The 23,378-nt window shown below is 46.7% G+C and overlaps 1 protein-coding gene across 4 annotated transcripts in view; it reads left to right on the top strand.

The window, feature by feature from the left end:
* The window catches only part of GLYR1 (glyoxylate reductase 1 homolog), a 297,703-nt gene that overhangs the window by 128,324 nt on the left and 146,001 nt on the right, over window positions 1-23,378 (top strand). For all 4 annotated transcript variants that reach the window (XM_078777480.1, XM_078777477.1, XM_078777478.1 and 1 more), the window contains exons 8-10: window positions 3,035-3,134; window positions 4,304-4,414; window positions 19,056-19,157. In XM_078777480.1, coding sequence (XP_078633606.1) covers window positions 3,035-3,134; window positions 4,304-4,414; window positions 19,056-19,157 — 313 coding nt within the window. The remainder of the gene's footprint in view (window positions 1-3,034; window positions 3,135-4,303; window positions 4,415-19,055; window positions 19,158-23,378) is intronic.

Genomic DNA, 23,378 nt, shown 5'->3' with positions numbered 1-23,378 from the left:
ATTCGTAGGTAGGAAGATGGGGTATTCGATGATATGAGTGAGGCGAGTGAAAAGATAAATGGTGAGGGCTTTATCATACAGAAACAGTTGCGGCCTTTTCCAAGTCAAGGCATTTTCCAGCAGGCCGCAACAAAATGGCGGCTTTAGACCCTTCAGACCAACTGACCAAGATAACGCACTGCCATATTGGTGAGGGTATTTTTTAAAATAATGAGCAGCCGCTAAATTGTCTTCAAAAGGGGTGTTTAAATCTATGTGAATAGGTGGGCAGGTAGGATTGATGCAAATATGCAGTTTTCATCTATGAACTCCCTTGAAGGTTCCTTAGTTTGCGTGCAGTGCTTTGGGCCACTAGGTTTTGGAGTCATCGAGGTGACACGCGCACACACTGCCATTTATTATTACGGATTCATTAACCCCTTGGAGCCAATTCCATAACCGTATGGTAAGATTTACCATGTTTGTTGTGTGCGTGTTCCTTGCCAAATGTCTTGTGTATTTTATTCGTTGCTGATTTTGTGGTCATTTTGTTCCCCGAAAGCAGTGGTTGGCAACCTTTTCTAGTGATTGTCCAGATCGACATAGGGATATCTGTGGACGAGCCGGAACGATAACTGAGTAGTCATTAGAAGTTAGAAGAGTTTATTTTGAATTTTTGGTTAATTTCCAAAAGTGAGGTGTGCATACAGTTTAGACATGATATCGTTTTTGTGTTGGTTTGTCGGTGTGAGCTCTGTGCCTGCATTTTGCGATGTGCCGCGGTGAGAGCAATACAAACTAAGTTAAAGCCGAGAGTTTCACGGGTCTGAAGTCCGAACCGAATGCGTCTGCTGAAGTCTAAACCGAATGCGTCTGCTGAAGTCCGAACTGAATGCGTCTTCTGAAGTCCGAACCGAATGCGTCTACTGAAGTCCGAACGGAATGTGTCTACTGAAGTCCGAGCGGAATGCGTCTACTGAAGTCCGAACGGAATGCGTCTACTGAAGTCCGAACGGAATGCGTCTACTGAAGTCCGAACGGAATGCGTCTACTGAAGTCCGAACGGAATGCGTCTACTGAAGTCCGAACGGAATGCGTCTGCTGAAGTCCGAACGGAATGCGTCTGCTGAAGTCCGAACGGAATGCGTCTGCTGAAGTCCGAACGGAATGCGTCTGCTGAAGTCCGAACGGAATGCGTCTACTGAAGTCCGAACGGAATGCGTCTGCTGAAGTCCGAACGGAATGTGTCTGCTGAAGTCCGAACTGAATGCGTCTGCTGAAGTCCGAACTGAATGCGTCTGCTGAAGTCCGAACGGAATGCGTCTGCTGAAGTCCGAACTGAATGCGTCTGCTGAAGTCCAAACTGAATGCGTCTGCTGAAGTCCGAACGGAATGCGTCTGCTGAAGTCCGAACGGAATGCGTCTGCTGAAGTCCGAACGGAATGCGTCTGCTGAAGTCCGAACGGAATGCGTCTGCTGAAGTCCGAACGGAATGCGTCTACTGAAGTCCGAACGGAATGCGTCTACTGAAGTCCGAACGGAATGCGTCTACTGAAGTCCGAACGGAATGCGTCTACTGAAGTCCGAACGGAATGCGTCTACTGAAGTCCGAACGGAGTGCGTCTACTGATGTCCGAACCGAATGCGCCTTCTGGTCTGAACCGAATGCGTTTCCTGGTCCGAACCGAATGCGTCTCCTGGTCCGAACCGAATGTGTCTCCTGGTCCGAACCGAATGCGTCTCCTGGCCCGAACCGAATGCGTATCCTGGTCCGAACTGAATGCGTCTCCTGGTCCGAACCGAATGCGTCTCCTGGTCCGAACCGAATGCGTCTCCTGGTCCGAACCGAATGCGTCTCCTGGTCCGAACCGAATGCGTCTCCTGGTCCGAACCGAATGCGTCTCCTGGTCCGAACCGAATGCGTCTACTGGTCCGAACCGAATGTGTCTAATGGTCTGAACCGAATGTGTCTACTGATCTGAACCGGATGTGTCTTCTGAAGTCTGAACCGAATGCGTCTACATGGGCTGACGGATTCTCTCTATGTGCCAGATTCAGCCCTCAGGCCATACGTTGCCTGCCCCTGCCCTGAAATATTTGACTTTTTTTCCAAGCTCTTATATTGTTCTTAAGTCAGTTTTGTGAAGCAGAGTGACCCCACCCATTGTATGGTCAAGAAAAGGGATGCGGAGTGTGGTTTTGGGCCAGTACTTGTTTTTTTATTACTTGCAAAATCGAAGATTTTTCAAGTATATTGGTCGGTCGCGTTTGTGGTTCTGTCTGTCTGTCTGTTTGTTTGTTTGTCACCGGCCTTCAGGTCACAATTTTCAACCGATCTTCACGAAACTTCACCAAATGGTAGAGTTGGTCAAAATCAAGAAGCCTATTGTTTTGGGGTCAAAAGGTCAACATAGGCCAAAGGTCACCAACTTTGCTAAATTTCTAAAATCCTCAATTTTCATCCGATTGACTTGAAATTTGAAGAGGACTTGCATATCTGGTCACTGAATTCAACCACCAAGTATATTTGAGGTCAACATCGGCCAAAAGGTCAACATAGGCCACATTTCTAAAATTTTCAATTTTCATCCAATTGACTTGAAATTTGAAGAGGACTTGCATATCTGGTCACTGAATTCAACCATAAATTATATTTTAGGTAAACAAAGGCCAAAAGGTCAACATAGGCCGAATTTTTAAAATCACCAATTTTCATTTGATTGACTTGAAAATTGAACAGCATTTGCCCATTGAGTCACTAAATAGGGAAACTAACTATTTTTGAGGTCAAAAGGTCAAAGGTTAACTCAAGGTCAACCTTCCAAAATCATTTTTCATCTGAAAAATCGTCACTTTTCTTCCTATTGACCTGAGCTTTGATCAAGATTGTCAATTTTAATCTTGATGAAATGGACAATTTGCTGAATCAATGGAATTTTTTTTCTTGGGTGTGGGGGGTGGATTTTGCAAGTATCGTGCTCTGCATGACGTCTTCTTCTTTGTTTGTCTTTGGAACAGAACATTTATTTATTTTAAATGTTTTTATGCTTTGTAGAATCGGTTTTTTGGGCTTGGGCCTTGTTGGTTGTGGAATGGTTCAGAATTTACTCAAGACTGGACACAGTGTGACAGTGTGGAGCAGGACACCCAACAAGGTATTTTCCTAAAAATGGTTTTTTTTCATCGTGCTTTTATCCCTCCGTGATTTCATTTTATTTAATCAACAAGATATTTTAAATGATTTTCGTTTCTTCTTGTATGGAAGTGATTGGGGAGAGATTGATCCTCCCCCTTCTTCTACTCCTCTATCTCCTCTTCCTTCTCTTCCTCTGCCCTATTCCCCTCCTCCTCCTTCGACTCCTGTCTCCCTTGTCTTTTCTGCCTCCTTCTCCTTTTCTCCGTCCTGCACCAATTGCCCCCACATCCCTGATCACCCTGGTGTCTGTGATCCGTACCTGCATCCCTGATCACCCCTCTGGTGTCTCTGTTTCCCCCCACCAAACTTCCCTGATCACCCTGGTGTCTGATCGCCCTGACATCCCTGATCACCCTGGTGTCTCTGATCCACACCTGCATCCCTGATCACCCCCTGGTGTCTCTGATCACCCCCACATCCCTGATCACCTTGGTGTCTCTGATCCGCCTCTACATTCCTGATCACCCCCTGGTGTCTCTGATTGCCTCTGCATCCCTGATCACCCCCTGGTGTCTCTGATCGCCCCCACATCCCTGATCACCCTGGTGTCTCTGACCCCCCCCCCCCCCCAATTTCTCTGATCACCCCGGTGTCTCTGATCACCCCGGTGTCTCTGATCGCCCCTACATCCCTGATCACCCCGGTGTCTCTGATCACCCCGGTGTCTCTGATCGCCCCTACATCCCTGATCACCCTGGTGTCTCTGATCGCCCCTACATCCCTGATCACCCTGGTGTCTCTGGTCGCCCCCACATCCCTGATCACCCCGATGTCTCTTATCACCCCGGTGTCTCTGATCACCCCGGTGTCTCTGATCGCCCCTACATCCCTGATCACCCTGGTGTCTCTGGTCGCCCCCACATCCCTGATCACCCCGATGTCTCTTATCACCCCGGTGTCTCTTATCACCCCGGTGTCTCTGATCGCCCCGGTGTCTCTGATCGCCCCGGTGTCTCTGATCGCCCCGGTGTCTCTGATCGCCCCGGTGTCTCTGATCGCCCCGGTGTCTCTGATCGCCCCTACATCTCTGATTACCCCGGTGTCTCTGATTGCCCATACATACCTGATCACCCCGGTGTCTCTGATAGCCCCTACATCCCTGATCACCCCGGTGTGTGTTTGTGTTAGTGTGACACATTTGTGGAGGATGGAGCTTATCTGGGAAGAACTCCTGCTGAAGTTGTTTCCACATGTGACATCACATTTGCATGTGTTTTTGATCCCAAGGCTGCGAAAGAGGTAAGTTGGTTGGTTTTGAGAGTTGTCCTAATGCATACTTTTGCGGTGGATTTGAGGAGGGGGCATGTTATGGTTAATCAATTGGTATCAAGTGATGTCATACAATATCTGCTTTTGTGACACTGAATGATAATTTTTTTCAGCAATTCTATGCTTCCATTATTGTTATCTCCCACTCGGAGGCCAAACCTCAAGTTCTGTTTCATTCACATCTTAACCAGTGTGTGGCCTCTATTTTTTATTTTTTATTTTTTTACCACCTCTCCTCTGGTTTACTTCATTCTGCTCTCTCAGCCTTTCAAGGATGCATGTGTTCCTCCATTAAGCCCCATCTTGTTTAATTTCCAAAATTTAGAATGGCTACACTCATAAACTATTTTGTTATTCACTTCTACAATTTGTGGAACCGCCCTCAAGAGGCAGTTAAATGTCACTCTTCATTTCAGGGCTTAAATCAAGTGGTGAACCACCATGTCGTATCATGTCCCATAAACTCCATCTAACCCAACTTCTTGTAGGTTACCGTTTCCTCCCTCCTCTCTTCCCTCTTTTCCTGTTGTTCATTAATTTGTGTCCAACTTTGGCGCCACTGTCAGTGGTTAAAATATCGGCTGAACATTGACAACACGTGTAATCGTACAAACGACCTTTATGCTTTGTGAAAGGAAAATGAAATGCTCTGTCGACATCTCTTACCTTTTCGCTCGAACAAGGAAAAATATAAAATCTATATATAATGGAGCAAGTGTTTGTATGTATGTTTGTATGTATGTATGTATGTATGTATGTATGTATGTATGTATGTATGTCTGCTCTTCACCCATTGGTTGGACAGCTGACCTGACTCCACCCACAAATGTAACCTGAAATACTTAACCCAAAGTACCCAGAGGCCCAAAAAGACCCTAAAGACTCAAAATATCCTGAAGACCCAAAAGACCCCAAAGATCCAGACCCCAAAGACCCAAGAGAACCAAAATACCCTGAAGATCCAAAAGACCCCAAAGGCCCCAAATACCTTAAAGACACAAAAGACCTAAAAGACTGAAAAGACCCAATGGACCCCAAAGACCCAAAATACCCCAAAGACTGAAAATAGTCCAAAGACCCTTAACAACCCTGAAGACCCAAAAGACCCTGAAGACCATTAAAGATCTCGAAGACTCAAGAGAACCAAATATCCTGAAGACCCCAAAGATCCTGAAGACCCTGAAGACCAAAGAGAACCAAAGGATCCAGCGGACCCAAAGTACCCCAAAGACCCATAATACTCCAAAGACCCTTCAAGATCCTGAAGACCCTTCAAGACCCCAAAGACACAAAAGTCCCTGATGATCCAAAATCCCCAAAATATCCCAAAGATCCTTGAAGACCCAAAAGACCAAAAAGACCCAAAAGGTTGAAAAGACCCAAAATAACCTGAAGACCCAAAATACCTTAAAGACCCGAAAGACCCAAAAGACCCCAAAGACTGAAAATACCTCAGGTCAGGTATGGGAGCATGCGCTGGAGCAGCGCGTCGCCGCATCCACTTTCCGACAGTACTCCAGGGGCCTCCGTCTGGCCATCCCAAGGGCTGATGCCAGGCCCATCCCTATCTCCTTGAGATGCCAATCAACCTGCTGCAACCACAAGGCACGTGGTCGGCCCGTTGGCCTCCTCCACTCACGAAGCTCCCTTGCTGAGAGTATCTGGTGAGCTGGATCAGCGTCCGGAAAACGAGCCACATGTCCATACACCCACAGCTGATGCCCATGGACCATACAGGAAATAAATCTCATCTCAGTCTCTCTCAGCAACTGCACGTTGGACACAAAGTCCGACCAGCGATAGCCAAGGATTCTCTGAAGTGAGGGTCCAAGTCTCGCATCTGGAGAGCAAGACTGGAAGCACCAAGGACTTAAAGACTGACTTTCGTCCTCCTGCATAAATACTCTCACCAACAATACCCATGACCACCTTACCCCCCTCCCCCATCCCCTCACAATCCCCTCTTCAACCGTCACCCTAGCTAACGATTCCAATGACCGCCCCACACCCCTCACCCTGGATAACTCACCCACACCCCTCACCCCGATGGTTGAAGGGCGACACCTCACCAAAAGACCTCACCACTACGTAATTAAAAAGACTTCACCACCACGAAATTCAAAACACATCACCACCAAGTAATTCAAAACACCTCACCACTACGTAATTCAAAACACCTCACCACCACGTTTTTGAAAACACCTCACCACCACGCAATTTAAAACACCTCACCATCATGTAATTCAAAACACCTCACCACCACATAATTCAAAACGCCTCACCGCCACGTAATTCAAAACACTTCGCCACCACGTAATTCAAAACACCTCACCACCATGTAATTGAAAACACCTCACCACCACATAATTGAAAAATGCCTCACCACCACGGAATTGAAAACACCTCACCACCACGTAATTGAAAACACCTCACCACCACATAATGGAAAAACGCCTCTCCACCACGTAATTTAAAACACCTCACCACCACGTAATTCAAAACACATCACCACCACGTAATTGAAAACACCTCACCACCACATAATTGAAAAATGCCTCACCACCACGTAATTGAAAACACCTCACCACCACATAATTGAAAAACGCCTCACCACCACGTAATTTAAAACGCCTCACCACCATGTCATTCAAAACACCCCACCACCGCGTTATTAAAAACACTTCACAACCATGGAAGCAAAAGTTTGAGGGAGTAGTTCAATGACAACACAGACACTGCGCAGATATGTAGATATATACTGTAGATAGATGACTACACCTAAGTTGCTGTTTTGTCATGGTTTACACCAATCATAACACATACAATTATTTGCCACAATTTTTTTGTAATATACGTGATATTACATTTTATAAACTAGCCGAAACCCGTGGAACATCCACGGAAGGGAGGATGTGGTGTATGGATAGAGTGTACCATTATGGATGGCATAGGGGATTTGCTTGTCCGAGTAAGAGTTAGGGAGAAAGATGAGAATGAAGAGTGCGTATATGAACAACGATCGCCGACACCGGCACAAATGCATGCTCTGGATTGTCCACTCAGTGGACGGCTTGCTTTCGCCTTCGCCTGTCCAATCAGCGGACGGCTTGCTTTGCCTTCGCCCAGCAGACGCCAATACGATGGCGTCCTAAGATGGCGTCGTATCGGCAGTTAATCAGATGCTTTTGGGCCCCAACATCGGCTAATTCAGATTTTTCGAGTATGGCTGTACGTGATAAACAAAGAGCGCGGTTCGTAGATCGTAAATCCATTAGTGCCGTGGGCATCGGGTCACTGGGTGCGGCGTAAAAGGGATAACAAAGTCGAGTCCTTACGCTATTATTATATAGACTAGCCGAAACCCGTGGAACATCCACGGAAGGGAGGATGTGGTGTATGGATAGAGTGTACCATTATGGATGGCATCGGGGATTTGCTTGTCTGAGTAAGAGTTAGGAAGAAAGATGAGAATGAAGAGTGCGTATATGAACAACGTATTTATTGCAATCTACTTAAATGACAACGCTACGACATACTTTTGAAAATATCACGTACCGTCTCGAAGTCAATGCCATCCTTTTATCTCTTCGTATACAATGGACCTTCCAACGGACGGAACCGACGGACGACGGACGGACGGACGGACGGACGGACGGTTCGTCCAACGGACGGAACGGACGGTCGGGTGAGTATACAACTCACTGATTTCTACCTTATCGTGAACAGGGTAAAGCCTACTTTGATAATCATGAACGGTGGCAGATGCAGGAGTTGGTGAAACGAAGGGGGGGGGGGGGAGGGCTGATCATGACCTACCCGACGCCACATGGCCTACGCCATTTGTTGAGATCATGGCCACAACGGAAACACAACAACTGGATAGGTAGTGCCTAGGCCTACGCATACGTTTCGTCACTCGGCGAAGTACACTTTTTTAAAGCTTTCGCCTTCGCCCAGCAGACGCCAATACGATGGTGTCGTAAGATGGCGTCGTATCGGCCGATAATCGGATGCTTTTGGGTCCCAAAGTCGGCGAATTCAGATTTTTCGAGTATGGCTGTACGTGATAAACAAAGAGCGCGGTTCGTAGATGGAAAATGCATTCGTGCCGTGGGCATCGGGTCACTGGGTGCGGCGTAAAAGGGATAACAAAGTCGTTATATAGATATATATAGATATAGATATAGATTATTAATAAAGGCCTCAAGACCAATTCAACTTGAATTAAAAAACGCGACATTTCGGCTATTCAAGAACACATTTGTAACCTGTCAATCAAAAAGGAAAATGTTTTGTTGATCGTCTTCTCAACAAAACGTGTCGACAAAACCAAAGGAATATTCAGGATTTTCACAAAATCACAACTTGAAAGATACGCCAAAAACCTGAGGTGAATTCCGGTGATGCAGTCATCTTCTTCATCTGCGCCTCATTTTCTTCATGTGAAAATGAATCGATTTAAAATTCCATAGAACTCTGTCGTTTATGTATATTTTTATTTTATTACATTCACGTAGTTTCACTTTCTTGACTTCGTGGAGCTTCAATCTTTTGTGGTTTAAAAAAATAAAATAAAGATGGATGCTTCTTCAGCACATCGCATCGCATTCTCTTCCTGTGAAACTGTTTCATAGAACTGTGTCGTTTATGTATATTTTTAATTTTATTACATTCACGTAGTTTCACATTCTTGACTTCGTGGAGCTTCAATCTTTTGTGGTTTAAAAAAATAAAATAAAGATGGATTCTTCTTCATCACATCGCATCGCATTCTCTTCCTGTGAAACTGTTTCATAGAACTGTGTCGTTTATGTATATTTTTATTTTATTACATTCACGTAGTTTCACATTCTTGACTTCGTGGAGCTTCAATCTTTTGTGGTTCAAAAAAATAAAATAAAGATGGAATCTTCTTCATCGCATCGCATCGCATTCTCTTCCTGTGAAACTGTTTCATAGAACTGTGTCGTTTATGTACATTTTTAGCCGCGTCGCAGACGCTGCTCATAGGGTGCCCTCTGCTGTTGTTGTTGTTACCACTGCTTCTTCTTCTTCTTCTTCTTCTTGTTCTTGCAGAGAAGACAAAACCTCAAAGCTCCACCCATTCTGGGAACCATAGCTCCACCCATTTTGGGAGAGGCTTCATATAAACAAATATCCACCATTTTATTAACTCGCATAGCTTTGAGGCCTGTTTTGTAGGCCCGTGGTGTCTTCCTCTCTCACACAGTTTTCTTTCAAATCAAATTCGATATATCATTTCAGTTTTCACAGTCGCTAACATAGTTTTAGACTCGGTTGAAAAAAAACGGGAAGAAAATCCGATGAAAGTTGCCCTTTATAGAACGAAATGAATTCTCAAAGGCCTGTAACTTCAAGTCCATTGAGATATATATATTTTTTAATCGCGGCATGCTCAGTCATACACCGCTCGAAATAAGAGACGGGAAAATGCCGAGATATATATATTTTGTTTAAATCGTGGCATGCTCAGTCATACACCGCCCGAAATAACAGACGGGAAAATGCTGAGATATATTAAAAATTCGTCCATTTGATGACAATCGTCACGATGAAATATTTAATTTATACGTCGTCACAATAATGTGGAGAGAGGAGCATAGCTTCGTTCACGTGTCGCCACATACGGGAAATTGCCGAGATATATATATTTTTTACATCGCGGCATGGTCAGTCATACACCGCCTGAAATAACAGACGGGAAAATGCCGAGATATATTAAAAACTCGTCGCCACACACGGGAAATTGCCGAGATATATTTTCACTTTGCACAAAAATAACATCAAGTAATCGAATCAATAGGAATGTCCTGTGCTTATAACATCGACGTTATAGGCACAGCTGCATCTAGGCATTGTGTAACATCGACGCGGCTTTTGTTTTAATTAAAACTTTTTGTACTTGTTGCACTTGTTATTTTATTACATTCACGTAGTTTCACATTCTTGACTTCGTGGAGCTTCAATCTTTTGTGGTTCAAAAAAATAAAATAAAGATGGATTCTTCTTCATCGCATCGCATTCTCTTCCTGTGAAACTGTTTCTCCATTTAACGTTTCCAAAATCAAAACTTCAAAAACTTCTTCACTTCGATTTGAATGACGATAAAGACGTTTCCTTATATATCCTAATTTAAAATGTTCAAGGGAATAAAAAGACGATTTGGTTCATACCACTCGACTGTCCAATCAGCGGACGGCTTGCATCGCCTTCGCCCAGCAGACGCCAATACGATGGTGTCGTAAGATGGCGTCGTATCGGCCGATAATCGGATGCTTTTGGGTCCCAAAGTCGGCGAATTCAGATTTTTCGAGTATGGCTGTACGTGATAAACAAAGAGCGCGGTTCGTAGATGGAAAATGCATTAGTGCCGTGGGCATGGGGTCACTGGGTGCGGCGTAAAAGGGATAACAAAGTCGAGTCCTTACGGTATTATTATATAGATAATTGAAGTTGAAGATTTAAGTTTTAAATTTTTTTCTTTTTTTTTCAAATAATTCAAAACGATACCCTTGGGACATACACCCGGGCGAGATAGGTGCACTGGTGCATACCAGAAGTTTGGTACGATTTCACAAAAGTTTGAGGGAGTAGTTCAGTGACGAGACAAGACAACACAACACAGACACTGCACAGATATATATATATACTGTGTATATATATATATATATATATATATATATATATATATATATATATATATATATATATATATATATATATATATATATATATATATATATATATATATATATATATATATATATACTGTGTATATATATATACTGTATATATATATATATATATATATATATATATATATATATATATATATATATATATATATATATATATATATATATATATATATATATATATACATACACATACACATATACATATACAGTAATACCCCGGCCTACGTCATTAATTGGTTCCATAAGCCGTGACGCAACTCGATTTTTGACGTAAACCGGGCGTAATGTCATCATTTTGATTATCATCATTGGACTCATTGGACTTCCGGGTGCGGTTGCGAGAGGACGCTGGCGCTGCATGTTCGCTGCTTCTCCGACTGGATGGATGTACAGGGTCTGCTTCTACTTTTCTGACCTGACGTCTCACACCTGTCCTGCCTTTTGTTGATTGTGGATTGGATTGGATTTGTGGATTGTGGACTTTGATTTGTGGATTGTGGACGCCGCCATGGCGTCACGTATGGGGACGCTGGTACTGTTTGTTCTCCAACGGAAGGCGCACGTGCCGCGCGTTCTCCGGCTGGATAACGGAAGCTGCCTTTGATGGTACGGAATACGGAATCGAAAGGTACGGAATCTGCTTTTCTAGTACTCTTGGTGGCTTTTTGGCCTACGGGTCTGCTCTCTGCTTGATCCTCCCGGCTTCACCTGTCCGGCTCTTCCGCCGTTGCCTCCTGCCCGTTCCCGGGCATCTCGCACCTATCCTGCCTTTTGTTTCTTGGGTTGCTCTCCTGTGGATTGCCTGGACGGCTGGCTGGCTCCCTGTTGGCCACCGCTGCGGTCGTCGAGCTGCATGACACTCGCTGGCTGTTGACGCTGGCTGTTGCCCGGCTGCCTCCTCGGCTCCTCGGCTCTCGGCTTGCTCGTGCTCGGCTCTCTATTGGTCCTCGGGCTGCTCATCTTCATTCCTCGACCCTCCTCGCGTGTCGTGCTCTGGACCAGCCTGTTGTGCCTGGTGCTTTGGTCAGCCAGCCTGCGGCTGCCGGCTGACCTCTCCGGGCTCTGTGCCCCTTCGCTCCTGCCTGGCATGGCACTGAGGTACTCCGCCGCTAGGCTTCTTCAACTCAACAACCACTCCACTCCGCCATGCATCTCTGTCATCAAAAACCATGGACTCCTACGACGACCCTGATACAGTGATACATCCATAGAGGCTCCGGTCGCAAGTTTGTTTACGCCCAGACAGGTCACTCCATCCCCTCACTCTGGTCAGCTGAGCGCACTCTCACCCGTCAATTACGTCATCACAGCAACATACACGAACGCGCCCCCTGTCTGCACGCCCTGGCAAAATCACCCGAGTCCATCCGCACCATACAAAGCAATATGAAGCTTACTCTGTTCAATACCCGGTCCCTCAACAATAAAAGCCACATCTTGAATGACTTCATTCTGGACAATAAACTGGACTTTCTCTGTCTGACTGAAACCTGGCAACAACCTCTGGACTACCTCTCACTCAACCTCACTACACCCAATGGTTACTCATACATGGAGAGGGCCGAGGTGGTGGAATTGCTGTAATACACCGACAGGACATGAAGACCAGCCTCATCTCCATCTCATCTGCTCCATCATTTGAACACCTGGCTTTTAAACTTTCTGGTTACACACAGTCAGTCATGGCAGTTGTCTACCGCCCTCCGAAAACATTGCTGTCTGACTTCTCTTACTTTCTGACCCAGCTCTGTTCCTTCGCCCCCTCAACCCTCCTCCTCAGTGATTTCAATATCCACATGGACTCCACTGACTCCACAATAACCGCTGTCTTCATTGATATTCTTAATTGCTTTAACCTCACTCAACATGTCAACTTTCCCACCCATAACCGTGGTCACATTCTGTTCTATTGGACTAAATCTACACCATCTCTCTGGCTCTGACCTCACCCTCTCCGATCACTTAGCCATCACTATGACCATCAACATTCCCACCCCAGCACCAAGGCAAAAACGCATAATCAACTTCCGTAAGCTAAACTCTCTTTCACCTACCTCATTCTCATCATCCCTCTCCGAAAAGATGTCCACCTCTCCCTTCGTTGATTTGCACAGCCCCTCTGACCTCACTGACTACTACAACCACACTCTCTCCTCCTGCCTCGACCAGCTTGCGCCTATAAAAACCAAAAACAGTTTCCTTCACCCATTCTGCTCCCTGGTTTACCCCTGAACTCCGCCTGATGAAAATCCGTGCCCGCCAACTTGAAAGACTCCGTAATAAAACAGGTCTCACAATCCACTCCCAAGCCTACAAAGACCACCTGCAGCACTACAAAGATGCCCTCTCCCGTGCCCGCTCCACCTACTACTCTCAAATAATCCACTCTCGCTCTGGAAACCCAAAAGCACTCTTCTCCACAATAAACAAACTCTTCAGCCCCCTGGATACCACCCAGTCATTCACAGTCGACAATTGCATTTCTTTCCTTTCATTCTTCCAAAGCAAGATAGACAACATCTACAGAAGCTTAACCATCACCTCACCTGCTCCCCCTCAAACCATCTGCCACCCCTTATCCTGCCAACCCCTATCTCAGTTTTCCCCAGTCTTCCCTACTGACCTCTCTGAACTCCTCATAGGAATGAAAACTGCCACCTGCACTCTGGACCCCATCCCCTCCAGCTTTGTTAAGGCTTGCCTTCCTGCTCTCTCTCCACTTATCACTGCAACGATAAACTCCTCCCTGTCTACTGGCACCGTCCCACCATTCCTCAAAATCGCTGCTGTCACCCCCATTCTGAAAAAACCTGGACTCAACCCTGACACCCCAAATAACTTCAGACCCATCTCCAACCTACCCTTTCTGTCAAAAGTTTTGGAACGCGCTGTAGCCACTCAACTCAAACATCACCTCTCTGCCAATAACCTGTATGAAACATTCCAATCCGGAATCCGCCTCAACCACAGTACGGAAACTGCACTCCTCAAAATCACCAACGACCTTCTCCTCTCCTTCGACGCCGGTAACCTCAACATTCTCATCCTTCTCGACCTCAGCGCCGCCTTTGACACCATCAATCACATCATCCTCCTTACCCGACTTGAAACCACCTTTAACATCACTGGCACTGCCCTTTCTTGGATCAAATCATACCTCTCCGACAGGCACCAGTTCATCTCCATCAATAACTGCAAATCCCCCACCGCTCCCCTCCCCCAAGGTGTCCCCCAAGGTTCAGTTCTCGGTCCCCTCCTCTTCATCCTATACCTGTTCCCCCTTGGTCATTTAATCCATCGTCATGGTCTCCAATTCCATTGCTTTGCCGATGACTTCCAGCTTTTCATTTCCGCCAAGTCAATTTCCACCGTCACCCACTCTATCCTGACAAACTGCATCACTGAAATAAAATCCTGGCTTCAAATCAACTTCCTCAAACTAAACTGTGATAAATCCGAAATAATCATTATTGGACCAAAAACGCTCACCAAATCCACCCACAACTTCACCCTCAACATCGACGGTATCCCAGTATCCACCTCCCCTCACATCCGGAATCTTGGCATCGTCTTTGACCAAACCCTCTCCTTCGACAAACACACTAAACAGATCACCAAGACAGCCTTCTTTCATCTGAAAAACATTGCCCGTCTCCGTCCATCCCTCTCCTCCACAGCTGCAGAAACCCTCATCCACGCCTTCATCACTTCCCGTCTGGACTACTGCAACAGCCTCCTCTATGGTTCACCCTCAAATAGCATCAATAAACTTCAATACATTCAGAACTCCGCTGCCCGTCTACTCACCCACTCCCGGGCCCGGGACCACATCACCCCTGTCCTTCACAAGCTCCACTGGCTCCCCATCTCCCAGAGAATCCACCTACAAAGCCCTCCATAACCTGGCTCCATCCTACCTGACTGACCTCCTCCCCAGACACACTCCCACCCGCACCCTCCGCTCTGCTGCTGCCAACCTCCTGTCCCCCCCATCCGGACCAAACTCAGATCCTGGGGGGACAGGGCCTTCTCCATCGCCGCTCCCACACTCTGGAACTCACTACCTCAAACCATCAGAGACTCCTCCTCACCACATTCAAATCATCACTCAAGACCCACCTGTTCAACACCGCATTCAACCCCTGACCCCCTGACCGTCTCTTCTCCTTCTCCTTCCTTTCTGTTTGGTTATTTATGTATTTTTGTCTTTTTTGTCTTTGGTTTACGTACTATGTCAAAGCGTCTTTGGGTTTCTTGAAAAGCGCTATACAAAATAAATGTATTATTATTATTATTATTATTATTACTAGGGCATGCCCGTACTATATATAAGCTAGGACGTGCCCGTACGTGGGTGCCCGTTCCTTGCCAAAAAAAAAAAAAAAAAAATTTGTGTAGGGGTGTGTGTGTGTAAACATCCTAGGGCGTGCCCGTACGTGGGTGCAAAAAAACATGCGTGCAAACAACAACAACAAAAAAAAACTTTGAAACCACGTGGCAGTAACGACCACAGAACCCCCCCCCCCCCTCTATTTACATGCAATGGTTTGGTCCAAAGCGAACGGTTTGGTCCATTCGATGTGATTCGATGATTCGATGTGAATGGTTTGGTCCATTCGCAACGACCACAGAACCCCCCCCTCTATTTACATGAATGGTTTGGTCCATTCGCAAAGCCCTCTGCAAGCTCTCTGATTGGTTGAATCGTTTTTTGGACATAGCTCGGTAAGTAATTGTCCGATTAATATGAAACCTTGAAAAGGCACATCCTCGGGTCCCCAGCAATATACCTGGCAAGTTAAAAGTATATCGGACCCGTGGTTGTCGAGAAACAGCGGTCACAGACAAACGTACAAACGTACAAACGTACAGACAGAGATTACTGGAATTATAGATAGATTATTATTATTATTATTAATGTCTTTAAAATGCCTTAAAATGAAGACAAACACCATAATTCGTAAAACTAGAGTAAATAACTGGAGGAGGCTGCGGATTCGCCCTGAATCTTTGCCGCTCCCCGTCCGGAGTCCCTCCGTTGTTTTCTATCGGTCGGGTCTTCTCGAACGGGGTGACCAGCACGGACGTGTCGACCGTGAGCTGGCTTGTGTGCCGAGTGGCTCTGCGGCCCGCTTCACCACGGTGTGCTTTACCCAACGTGTCCGCACAGTTTCACCGGTGGTCGTGTCGTGTCGTCTGTGACAAACGAACGAGCTCAGGGTTCCGTGAACCCGGCCGCCCCAGGGATTGACGCACGCCTCCGAGTCGTAGGCGTGCCCCGTCTTTCCTCGAGCGGCCGAAGTTGCTTGCTTCTTTATTTTTGGACGATGCGATATACGCAGAAACGACGACGTCCAGGCAGGCATTTGCAAATCCATGCACATGTGCACATGCACACGTCGATCGGTTCTTTACAAGGATATGCATCAACAACAACTTGCTACTCCCTGCACCACAGATGTCAATTTCCAAACAATTTACCTACTCCCTCTACCTAACTTTAAACTGCCCTTCCCGGGTATTCGTGAAGGGGTCCATCCTCCCCCATCCACTCCTTCGCACCATGCACTCCACACCACTCAATCCACACTACTCACTCCACACACCATTTATTCCCACACACCAAGTATTCTCTCCATTTATCCACTTGCACCCCATGCAAGTCAATCACTCAACACCATTACACATGTCCTCAATACACCACTCATACACTTTGTCCGGTCATCCCAGACCATTGCCTCATTTCACCAAGTTCAACGATAACCAGATTCTCACACACACAACCATTCTCGACCAATGCCTCATTTCACCAAGTTCATTCGAAAGATCCTCATTCAATTCCTCATTTGCGCCTAAAGCTCATCCTCATACTCACACACATGATACACCAAGATACACCAAGAGCGGCTTCAGCTTGAAGTCGCCGGTGCAATTACCCCCAAGCATTAGCGTTAGCCGCTCCTTCACGGCTTTGTAGCCTGGCATGGTCTTCTCCTCCTTCGAGATAAAGGAGATGATGATGTAGGATTGTAGGAGTGACGTAAAGTCGCACATAATGACGTTCGCTGAACTGAAATTTACTCTAGAAGTGGCGTAAAGTCGGATTTGACATAGGTCAAAATGGCGTAAAACGGGGTATGACTGTGTATATATATATATATATATATATATATATATATTATATATCTATATATATAAAACACAGTGTGTGTGTGTGTGTGTGTTTCTGTGTGTGTGTGTGTGTGTGTGTGTGTGTGTGTGTGTGTGTGTGTGTGTGTGTGTGTGTGTGTGTGTGTGTGTGTGTGTGTGTGTGTGTGTGTGTGTGTGTGTGTGTGTGTGTGTGTGTTTCTGTGTTTCTGTGTTTGTGTGTGTGTTTCTGTGTTTCTGTGTTTCTGTGTGTGTGTTTCTGTGTGTGTGTGTTTCTGTGTGTGTGTGTGTGTGTGTCTGTGTGTGTGTGTGTGTGTGTGTGTGTGTGTGTGTGTGTGTGTGTGTGTGTGTGATACGTGATACGTGATACTTTTTCACGGCTATTAATTAATTACGTACTATTCAAATGTGCCTTTCACACTTTAGACTGCTGAGACCCCTTAGACCTTGGAAGACCCTTTAACACTTGACCCAGAGGACCCAAATCACCCAAAAGTCTCCGATGACCAAAAGTTCCCAAGGACCCAAAGGTCCTTGTTGACCGAAAAGACCCACATGACCCAAAAAGTCCCTGATGACCCAAAAGTCCCCGAGGACCAAAACGACCCAGATGACCCTGATATTACATATTTTTCATGGAGCTTATGGGGTGGCGCATTGTCCGTCCGTTAGTCGGTAAACACTTGCAACTTCTTCTTTTCAAACAAAATGGTGGAGATTTGATGTTGAAGTGCTCCCCAGAACGGGTGAAGATACGCCCTCAATGGGGGAAGGCCCACCATGGACGGACAGACATCAGACAGGCGACGGACATACTGGAGGAGAGTATTGTAGTGTTGATAGCAAAGGTACCCAGTGTGCCAGACAACATAGGCTCCCTCCTCCCACCCCACTCTCTCTGGGCTCCCACCACACCCCTTCGCCTCCATCCTCACACTTGCCCCTCCATCCAGACTCCAACCCCTTCCCCTCCCTCCTCCTACCACCGCTCCTCCAGACTCCCACCCTCCCTCCCCCAAACTTACACCCTTCCCCCCTCCAGACTTACACCCCACCACTTCCCCTCCATCCTCACCCTGACCCCTTCCTCCACCCCTTGCCCTCCCTCCAGACTCCCACCCCTTGTCCTCCTGCCAGACTCCCACCCCTTGCCCTCCTGCCAGATTCCCACCCCTTGCCCTCCTGCCAGACTCCCACCCCTTGCCCTCCTGCCAGACTCCCACCCCTTGCCCTCCTGCCAGACTCCCACCCCTTGCCCTCCTGCCATACTCCGACCTCTTGCCGTCCCTCCCTCCAGACTCCCACTCACCCCTTCCCCTCCTTCCTCCCACTCCTTCCCTTCCTTCTTGCACCGCCTTCCCCACCCAGAGAGGGGGGGCTGGGGGGTGGGATAGGTGGGAGAGGGGAGGGGCAGAGAGAAGGAGGAGGGAGTGAGAGAGAAGGCACTAAGTTTTGAGCTCTCAATCATGCAGATACTGTTGTAGCCTGTTGCAAGGAAAGGCGTTTTGAGCAGGCCAAAAAAGCTGACGTTCGCTGTGAGTTGGGCTGACCAAGGACAAAGCCTCTTTTTGTTTTAAATAAAAAAGTCGGTTGATTTATCTTCACAAGGGCTGCTTAAATTTGCACATTTGCACACACACTCACATTTATTCTTATACAGTAGATATCATTGCTTCTTTTATTTTTAATGTTCACCATTTGCATATATGTTTTATCTTTGGCTATTGTATGTGTCTCATACTCAGCTGGTTCTTGGTCCCAGTGGCGTTCTGCAAGGCATTGGTGCCGGAAAATGCTACGTTGACCTATCTACAGTGGACCCAGAAACAGCTCAAGAAATTTCACAAGTACGGTAATTTCTTGCTTAACGTGTTGAGACGCGTTCCTGAAAAGCAGCGTGAAGCGAAATTGCGTTGTGCGAAAACAATTTTCCCATTAAGAAATTATGTAAAAGGTGAATCATGGCTGTGATTGGCAAAATTCTGTTGCCAAGGCAACCATCTCAGTAACTTGGTTTGTGTGCATGATATTTCAAAAAACGTTCAAGATTTAGCTTTCATATAACACTATTATTGCTCTTCCGATTATTATTACGATTCCCCATTCCACCCAAAAGGCGGAGGGGCGGGGGGCTGGAGTATCAGCGCCTTGTTCTTATCGCTCTAATACTTCTAATTTAACATCCATTTAATATTACCTTGTTTTCCTGCTCACAAATACCTGGTGTTGGGCTAGCGGCTAGGGTGCCAGCTTAGGATCCTAGGATCCTGGGTTAGAATCCCGGTCGATCGCTGAATTAACGCCAGGGGGGTTGACTCAGCCTGTCATCCTTCTGAGGTCGGCAAATTGAGTACCAGTTCACTGGTAATTCCCTGCTTGTCGTAAAAGGCGACGAAAAGGGTTGGCGGCAGGAAGGGCATCCGGCCGTAAAACATTGCTTCAAAAAGGGGACCAAAAAAAAAACAAAACAACAACAACAACCACGGTCCCCGAAAAAGGCCAACCCCCACTTTGCGGGGAAAAATGGCCTCTAAAGGTGGTTTTTTTTCCTGCTCACAAAGCACTGTTATCTATGGTTGGTCGCTTACCACTCGTAATTTCAATAGATGGCACTGATAAATCCCGATTAAAGAGTGATGATGGTCGAGGACGTCTCCAACGGTAAGATGGCGGGGCAAAGGACTGAGATGCAAGTTGTATCATTCCACGCAGCCAGCCGTGCAAGTGCGGGTAAGGTCGTCGACTGCCGCTCAGCACATTGTAACAGGGAAATGCAAGTTGTATTGTTCCATGCAGCCAGCCGTGCAAGTGTGGCTAAGGTCGTCGACTGCCGCACAGAAAGCGCGTTATAACAGGGAGATGCAAGTTGTATCGTTCCATGCAGCCAGCCTTGCAAGTTAGGGTAAGGTCGTCCACTGCCACTCAGCGCATTATAACAGGGAGATGCAAGTTGCATTGTTCCACGCGGCCAGCCATGCAAGCGCGGGTAAGGTCGTTGACTGCCGCTCAGAAAGCCCGTTATAACAGGGAGATGCAAGTCATATCGTTACACGGAGCCAGCCGTGCAAGTGTGGGTAAGGTCATCGACTGCCGCTCAGAAAGCGCGTTATATCAAGGAGATGCAAGTTGTATCGTTCCATACAACCAGCCGTGCAAGTGTGGGTAAGGTCGTCGACTACCGCTCAGAAAGCGCGTTATAACAGGGAGAAGCAAGTTGTATTGTTCTATGCAGCCAGCTGTGCAAGTTAGGGTAGGTTGGCGACTGCTGCTCAGAAAGCGCGCTATAACAGGTAGATGCAAGTTGTATCGTTCCACGCAGCCAGCCGTGCAATTTAGGGTAAGTCGTCGACTGCCGCTCAGAAAGCGCGCTATAACAGGGAGATGCAAGTTGTATCATTCCACGCAGCCAGCCGTGCAAGTGCGGGTAAGGTCGTTGACTGCCACTCAGCACGTTGTAACAGGGAAATGCAAGTTGTATTGTTCCATGCAGCCAGCCGTGCAAGTTAGGGTAAGGTCGTCTACTGCCGCTCAGAAAGCGCGTTATAACAGTGTTACGTGCTCCTCCCCAACCCCCTGGTCACAGTGTACCTCCGAGCCCCGAGAGGAGTCACGGCAGAAAAATGTGTTATTCTGTATGTCAAAGATCAATGGTGAAGCCACACCAATTGTTACTCACAAACAAATATTGTATTAAGATCACACAAGAATAACACAACAACAACAACAACATGCATTTTACAGGCCATTTTCCCGACAAGAGCGGGGGTTAGCCTTGCGGCCCCCATGACAATCTTCTCCATTTTGCCCTATTTTCTGCATCTCCACTCGTAATTCGGGGGGGGGGGGGGGGGGGGCGGCGTCAGCATTTAAATAATCAGCATTTAAATAAATAATATTTAAACAAAACCATGAAAAACAATCTGGGAAAAGTCTCGAAGTGAGAACTTGGATTTGAGAAAGCAGGAGCAGAGGTGGAAGAAAAACGAGATGTAGGGGGCGGGGCACAAGTCGAGACGAGGAGGAGAGCGAACAAGCACGTGTCTGGGAGGAGAGAAAGAATTAATATAGGAAATTTTTTTTTTTTTTTGTTTATTTATTTTTGCACACAAGAATAACAGTACAACAATAATAGTAATCAAAAGTACAATCAATATATCCTATGATGGTACCATCAGTTTCGTAACATATAACTCACTGTGCTCCAAGTGAGTGAACCAAGAACATTCCCAATGTCTCTTTCCCGGCTTCAAACCCACAGTTGTTGATTCCGGCTTCAAGCCAAAGTCAATTCACTCCAGCGATCGCCAGAACGATGTCCGATCGAGACAAGAATCCCGTTCGGATAGCAAGTACAGTCCCGCTGCCAAAGCGGGCCAAAGGCGCCCTCAAGGCGACTGGGAAATCCAAAGGCGCCCTCCAGGCGACTGAGAGATCACACCCTCGGGTATGGATGTTTCACAGCTCACAGTCGGCGACACGCCGATTTTCCAATCAAAACCATGTTGCACACACCCACACCAGATACGTCTGAAAGCGGTGAAAACGGCTGACGAAGCAAAGAAACTTTGCTCGACGTGCAAAGCGCGCGAGTCAAAATGGCCGACGGCCCGTTCTCGAGACGTGACGGCCCGACGATAATTCTCCTCGGAATCCACCGCCAAAAACCTGACACGCAGGTTGATCGGTCACAGCGATGACAACTCTGTCGCAGGAATCCCTTTCCCAGGAAACCCTAAAGTTCGCTTGTGACTGTCGTTTGCCAATCGTTCGCTTCAGACCTCGAAGCGACTTGGCGTCTTGTCCGACTCACTCGCTCCGCCTTCTTTTTCTCCTCCTCTTCTTCATCGTCCTCCGGTTCCTGTTTTATTTAAAACATTAACCTTTTTACCTTTTGACAATAATAATTGCTATTGCCCTCAAACAACCATAATAATAATACAACAACAACAACAACAACATGCATTTTAAGGCCATTTTCCCTGCTAGAGCGGGGGTTAGCCTTGCGGTCCCCATGACAATCTTCTCCATTTTTCCCTATTTTCTGCATCTCTCCTTGTTAACCCCCTTGCCCGCATTTCTTCTTCCACCATCTTTAGCCAAGTCTTTCTCGGTCTTCCCCGTCCTCTACTTCCTTCCACATTAATTTCCATCACTCTTCTCAACCAGTCACTTTCATCCTTCCTCAACACATGACCAAACCATCTCAACCTGTTCCTCTTCACAGCATCAATCACAGGCAATATTCCCATCATCTTTCGCAATTCATCATTTGTCTTCCTCTCTGTCAACGATACTCCGCACATCCATCGAACCATTCGCATTTCCACCCTTTCCAGCCTTCGTTGCTGCTCTCCGTTCAAAACCCATGTCTCACTCCCATAAATCATAACACTGCTCACACATGCAGCATACACCTTTCCCTTCAGCTTCAGCGACACTCTCCTCCTCATCAGCACGCCACTCAGTTCCCGAAACTTCTTCCATGCACATCTCACTCGAGCAACCGTTGCCGAGTCTGATCCACCTTCTCCATTCAGCATGTCTCCGAGGTAGCAAAATGTTTTCACACCTTCCAGCTTCACGCCGTCTCCAAGATCCAACTCAACATTTCCTCCATCTGCAGCTCCCTCTGTGCACACCTTACATTTGAATGTAGCTGCCACACTGGTAAATGACCCTCTCAGACCACTACATTTTTGATGAACCCACTCAGCGCACCTTGTACATTGAATGGAGTTCACTCCGCACCCTTCCTGCACACAGCACACGGCCACTTCCCAGTTCTTTCCACCTAACCACCTGCTTTACCACTTGCCATCACCTTCGTCTTTCCGATATTCACCATCAGACCTTTTGTCTCCATACATTCTTTCCACTTGTTCATCTTTTCCTTCAGTCCATCCATACTTTCCGCAATCAACACCAGATCATCTGCATACAACAACTCCCACGGTAAACCCTCCTTTACGTTCTGAGCCAGCACCTCCATCACAGCTACAAATAGTAGTGGACTTAGTACCGACCCCTGATGCACTCCCACCTTCACCTCAAACTCACCACTGTTCCCG

The sequence above is a fragment of the Myxine glutinosa genome, chromosome 5 (genome assembly GCF_964187855.1).
Source record: "Myxine glutinosa chromosome 5, kmMyxGlut1.1, whole genome shotgun sequence".
Taxonomy (NCBI): domain Eukaryota; kingdom Metazoa; phylum Chordata; class Myxini; order Myxiniformes; family Myxinidae; genus Myxine; species Myxine glutinosa.
This window is presented reverse-complemented; position numbering and strand designations above follow the sequence as displayed.